This window comes from Panthera onca, chromosome E1, assembly GCF_046562875.1.
Source record: "Panthera onca isolate mPanOnc1 chromosome E1, mPanOnc1 haplotype 2, whole genome shotgun sequence".
Lineage (NCBI taxonomy): Eukaryota > Metazoa > Chordata > Mammalia > Carnivora > Felidae > Panthera > Panthera onca.
In genome coordinates, this window is record NC_138352.1 from 23,300,960 (window position 1) to 23,306,961 (window position 6,002).

General features: G+C 64.3%; 1 protein-coding gene across 4 annotated transcripts in view; it reads left to right on the forward strand.

Annotated features, from left to right (window-relative positions):
• Positions 1-6,002, forward strand: part of ARHGAP44 (Rho GTPase activating protein 44) — a 181,846-nt gene that overhangs the window by 174,207 nt on the left and 1,637 nt on the right. For 2 of the 4 annotated variants that reach the window (XM_078437734.2, XM_078437735.2), the window contains one exon: positions 2,015-2,395. In XM_078437734.2, the coding sequence (XP_078293860.1) occupies positions 2,015-2,395 (381 nt within the window). Of the gene's footprint in view, positions 1-2,014; positions 2,396-4,244; positions 4,296-5,782; positions 5,846-6,002 lie in introns of all 4 variants that reach the window. The other 2 variants (XR_013552095.2, XM_078437736.2) reach the window with 2 other exon arrangements.

The window sequence follows — 6,002 nt, forward strand, 5'->3', positions numbered from 1 at the left end:
TAGACGTCATTGCCCAGGATGGCACGGGTCTTCAAGGACCCTTCCGGGCCCTACCGCCATCATTTAAGATGCTATGTGGCGTCTTCGGCAGGAGCCCAGAGACACTGGCGCACGACTGCCTACCCCTGGGATCGTTTCTGGAAGGTTCCACAGATTGTTTCTGGAAGGTTCCCGAGGGAATCGGGACTGTTTCCACAGAAGTCCTGACCTTCCGTGTTTCTGTTTGGGAAGGCGGACCCGTGAGCCGCCCAACCCAGAATCTTCCGTGGAGCGTACTGTAAAAGGCCCAGTTATTCTCTCTGGAATGACTTTCCGGAAGCTAACAAGCTGCTCTGTGGGGACATTTCATAAATGGGGAGCAGCACGGAATGTGTACTTGTCCTAACCTTTTTTGTTTTTTTTTTTTAATTTTTTAAAAAATGTTTTTGAAGTTTATTTTTGAGAGAGAGACGGAGTATGAGCAGGGGAGGGACAGAGAGAGAGGGCGAGAGAGAATCCCAAGCAGGCTCTGTGTTGTCAGCACAGAGCCCGATGTGGGGCTTTGAACTCACGAACCGTGAGATTGTGACCTGAGCCGAAACCAAGAGTCAGACACTCAACCCGCTGAGCCACCCCGGCGCCCCAAGCTTTTTTGTGTGTTTTTAAGCCCCCTTCGTCTTTTCACACCGTGCCTCCAGCTTTATGTCATGGCCCAGTCCCGTCGCCACCAAGGAGTGGTCAGTGTCATCACAGACATGGTGCCGTCACCTGGCACTCCCCTCCCCCCAGCTTGTGTTCGAGCCTCGGTGCCTAGGGTCTCCGCTCGCCACCCACCCCGAGTCGGTCCAGCAGCAGCCACTCCGCTGTCGCGAGCCCCGGCTGTCCTCGCGGGGGCTGTCCGGCTGAGCAGTGGTTTTGTTACGGGTCCTGGTTGCTGCTCTCCATGAATGATGCTGTGTAACCACTACAACCCTGTGCGGGATAGACTGCCCTGCCCGTTGTGTGGAGGAGGTTGAAATAAACTGCAGTGGGTAAGACGAGGTAGGGACCTGACCCCAGGTTGGTGAGACTGTCCCTGTCCACTCCGCACCCCGGCGGAGCCCGGGGAGCCCATTAGAATAGATTTGGTTCCAAGGTGGGGGGTGGGAAGCGGGGGGTAGGGAGAAGAGTCCTCGGTGCCTCCTGGAGCATCTAAAAGGCAGTTTCTTCTGGAATCAGCGCTGCCCCCCCGCAGCCCTCACCTGGTTCTGCCACGTTAGTTAGTGATCGCTTTCTCAAAACGTCTGCACAGCAGCGGGGTCATCCAAGTGCTGGATTTTGTCCTTCTTACCGGTTCATCTGTAATTTGTAAAGGATCTGCCATCCCATAGCAGGGTCAAGTAAAGAAAAAGAGGGGTTGGGGCAGTATGCCTGGGTGGTCTTTGCCCAGAGGGTACAATTCTCAGAGAAAACCACGTCGGAGGCGAGTAGACAGGGTTCCGAGGAAGGACCGGGAAAGGACAGAGAAGGCGAGAGAGACGCTGGGCTTCTGCGGCCGGAGGACCCGGGGCATCGGTCGCTCTGCCAGGAGCCAGGAGCCAGTGGGCAGGTTCAGCCAAAAGTCCCCAGACGCTCGCCCCCGGCCCCCTGCCCAGCTCCAGGGTCCCCCGTGTCTCCAAGTGAGCTCTGATCGTCCTTGTCGGACCCCGTGTCGCAGACTCCCCCTTCCCAGTGCACTTTGGACACCTGTCACCTCTCGGAAGCCACGAGAGGACGCTGGGGAGCCGGCCACTGGCCGTGCGTGGGCAGCGCGCTCTCGGCCTTGGCTGGGGCCGCGTGTGCGTCACGGCGGGGATCCAGGGCGGGGGAGGAGAGACTAGCGCAGATGGGAAGGCACGAAAGCTTGCGGTTCTGGGTGATCTCTAAAAGCTGTACCGGCTGCGCGCAGGGTGGCGAGGGCGGGGGGAGCGTGGGGCAGGGGGTGGCGAGGCTGGGCCGACAACGGGCACGCGTCACAACCTCGCGCGTGTGTGTTCTTGCGTTTTCTCTCTTCCAGTTTCCAAGAAGCTGGCACCCATCCCGCCCAAGGTCCCCTTCGGCCAGCCGGGGGCCGTGGCTGACCAGCCTGCCGGCCAGCCGTCCCCGCTCAGCCTGTCCCCCACGCCCCCGAGCACCCCCTCGCCCTACGGACTGAGTTACCCTCAGGGGTACTCCCTGGCCTCCGGCCAGCTCTCCCCGGCCGCCGCGGCCCCTGCCCTGGCCTCCCCCTCCGGCTTCACGAGCGCCGCGGCCAAGTCTCGGCCCACCCCCAAGCCCCGACAGAGACCCACGCTGCCGCCCCCTCAGCCTCCCACGGTCAGCCTGCCGGCCCCGAGTCCGCAGTCCACGGAGCACCCCGTGCTGGATGGCGTGGCCCCCGGGGAGAGCATGTCTACAGGTAACCGAGCCGCGGCGCCCGCATGCTTTTCCGCGCGCTCAGCTGGCTGTGCCCGGTGGACGGGGTCACTGGCGCCACTGTCCTTCGACAAGCTGCGCTGGGGCCCGGGGAGCCCACCCCCCCATCCTCCCGGCGCCACGAGGTCAGTGGATCCGGGTTGTCCCGCGGGAAGCGCTCCCGATGGCATTTCTCCCCGTGGAACCCCTGCCGGCACGGGGTTCCGATTCCGGATTCCGCTCGGAACCTGGGGGCTGAGCACCGAGTCCTCGGGATGGGGCTTCAGGGGAGGGGGGGGGGGCCGGACCGGGATCCAGACCAGCTGGCGCGTAAGCGCAGGTGAGTGTACTGGCCGCTTGCCTCGGCTAGAGCCCGCGTGCAGGCGCAGTTGCAGGCCCCGATCTTGAGAACAGAGGCCGAGATCCAGAGGCGGTTTTTCGCTCTTAAGGAAATCAGCCTCATTGGAAAAATGCGTTTCCAGCCACGCTCAGGGGAGGGTCGGTTTCAGGAAAGATGCGTCTTCCCGCCCCGCCATCCCGGCTCTTTGAGGTGCTTGTCGGACGGGCCCACAACCGCTCCACCTAGTTTTGCTTGAAGTTTAAAAATTAAAGATGGAGCTATCCCCGCCCCCCACCCCAACAGAGAAAACGTAAGAGCGCGACATCACGAATGCCGCATTCAGCAGAACCCGTTTGTGGGTTGGAGAAAGAGGGTATTTTTGAAACGTCTCCCCAGGCGCGCTCGACCACGTGACGTTAGGGGCTCTTTGTGGCGGCCGCCCAAGTCCTTCGAGCGTTTTCCTCGGTCAGGGAGGCAGGCAGGGCGCTGGGCCGCGTCTGGCCGGGCGGCGGGGCCCGGGCGTGTCTCGCCTGTGTCGTCCCAAGGAGCAGAAGCCGAGGCGGCTTGGGGTGTGCGTGCACATATCCGGATTCACGCGCACAGCACGCGGACCCTGCGCAGACGCAAACACATGCCCAACGTCCGCGTCCACGTTACGTACCAGAGGCCTACACATGCGTACACACCACACCCAAGTACACGTGACCTGTGCCCCTACCGCGTCCACACACTGTACCTGCACGCGTCAGGGGTCCTAGGTCTCAGGTCCCCTGCGACTTCCGACGGGGATGGTAGTTTTACCCATTTCCCCTCCCCCCCCCCCCCCCCAAGAGCGAGGTTTTTTCCACCTGGGTCACCAGGGAGGGCGAGGCTGCGGGGTCCAGCGCCCTTGGCTTGTCTGATCCGAGCGGTTGGGGCGGGTCGGGAGATTGGAACGTTGCGGGAGCAGCCTCTGGTGGTTTGGCTTTATTTTGGGGTGTGATTAAGGTCCGAGGTACAGCCGCTGACGGCTGCGCGAGGCTTGTAAAAAATACAGGAAATCCCTCCCCGAAAATCGACGGTGAGTGCCGCCTCCTGCTGGTAGTTGACGGCGGTGATGCCTCCATAGGGGAGGGGGCCCGGGTGACCCCAGGAGCTCGAGGTCACCCCGAGTCGGCCCGAGGGGCCGCTCCTCCAGCCACCCCAGGGAAGGGACGCGGGGTGGCGTCGTTGATGCCGGAAGCAGCGGAAGGAGCTTGGGCTGCCCCTGGACAGAGACGGACGGGTGGTGACACCATCAGAGGACAAATTCGGGGGCCGAACGTGGGCAGTGGAAGGCTCTGAGGGGCGGCCCCACGCCGTGGCGTGTCCGTGTTCTTTGCAGCACGCTGTCGTCCTGTCCGTCCGCACGGGCCTCCTCCGTGACACTTGGGGCGCGGCCCGACGGACTGTCCTGCTCGGCGTAGTTTTTTGTCCCGTTCTTGTCTCATCGTGTTTATTCCTCTCTCCGAATCCTGTCGTTGTGTTCCTGCAGCCGTGTGACGGGAGGGCCGCGGTTGCGGATGCGCGTGAGGGGGATTTCAGGGTAAGCGGCCCCCGGGGCCACGGCGCACCCGGCTCTGCATGTGGCTCCGACCCGCCCGCATGGCAGCTCCACTCCGCGCCCTCCCCGGCCTCGGGGACGCCCGCGAGCCCCTCTGGCTTTCGGGGGACCGCTGGCCTCGTGGGGTCTGGCTGGCTTCGCGCTGGGTCCCGGGGAGGAAGTCCGCAAGCAGGCTTAGCCGCTCCCGCCACCTTCTCCGCCCCCACCCCCACCCCCACCCCCAGGCACCGGGCGCCCTCTTCCCTGTGGTTTACGAGTGCAGGCGTGACAGCGTGGGCCTTGGCTCTGGCGGGTGTCCCGTGAGGGTCCCGCCCAGTGCTGCGGGACGGGGTCCCCGTGGCCGTGAGGTCCCCCTGTTGGACCCCCACTTTCCCACGCGGGCTCTAACTTGTCCTCTGGGCCAACGCAGCCGGCGAGGCCCGAAGAATCCGCCGCGGTGGGTTCAGCCTGGGCTTGTTCGCCCCAGTGTCTGCGGCCGGCCGGGTCCTTCCTAACTCAGGGTTTGGGGAGCATTCCCCCCGGTTTGTGCCCGGTCTCCTCTGCCCACAGGGACTAGATGCTCAAAAGTAAAAGCGAGGAAAGCCGCTGTTCTGGTCTCAGTAAGAAGGGGCGGCTCTCCCCCTGGGGGCCAGCCCTCCGTGGAAGCTGCCAGGCCCTTGGTCCTGTGGAGACTGGGGACAGGCACAGCCCGAGGGTGTCCTGGGCCCTCCTCCTCCCCCGCCCCGGGTCTCCTAACAGATGCTTCTGAGGCTGTCTCCCCTCCCCGGCAGTCGGTGGGGGCTCCTGTCCCCACCCCACCCCACCCCCACTTCCTGCCCCCGGCCAGTGGGCTGCCTTCCCTCCGGGCTCTCAGGGAACAGTCGGGTCAGCAGCCAGCCTGTGATTCCACAGCCACACCCGCAAAGTGACAGGACAGGCTTCGAATCTGGACAGAAGGCTGCAGGGTAGACGTCCCAGGCGGGGGCCAGGAGGCATCCCCGGGGGCAGGGGGAGCTGAGCCTGGGGCCCCCTCTCAGTAGGATGAAGACGGATTGGAAGGACGCTTTGAGGACAGTTTGGGGGGCGGGGTGACAAACAGAAGGACGTTTGTCCCAGAGCTTCCATGTTTGTATGTCCGAATGTCTGTCTGTCCTTGGGCTGAATGTTGGTTTCAAAAAATACCCTAAAGAGCCCCTCCCTCCCTCCCCCACCCCGGAGGCTGGCCCAGGGCCACCCCTTCTAGGACACGTCCCTGTCCTCCAGGCCCAGGTTGAAGGCAAGGCTGTGTGGGGCCAGAAAGGAAGCTGGCTAAGGGCGGCGAGGGGGGGGCGGAGCACCCCCAGGGCCTTGGTTCTGCCCCGCCTCCCGGCCACCCCCTGGGTCCACCACCTCCCGTGTGCACCTAGCTACCGGCTCTGAGGAACCGCCTGGGCTTGGGGCCCGCAGAGGCCCTGAGTTCCGCATGCGGAGCCCGGTTTCCTCGGGCACAGTCTTCCTGATCGGCTCCCAGAAGGCATGATCTTTCAGTGCCCGCAGTAAGGACGTACCGGGAGGTGAGCAGCTGTCCTGGGGCCGACGGGGGGGGGGGGGGGGGGGGGGGGTGGTCTGTCCCCACAGCCTGAGGTCCCTGAGCCCCGCCCCGAAAGCCACCTCCCCTCGGAGAACGGAGCTGGAGGGCGTCAGCGGGGCGCGGCCCGGGAGCTGCGGGGG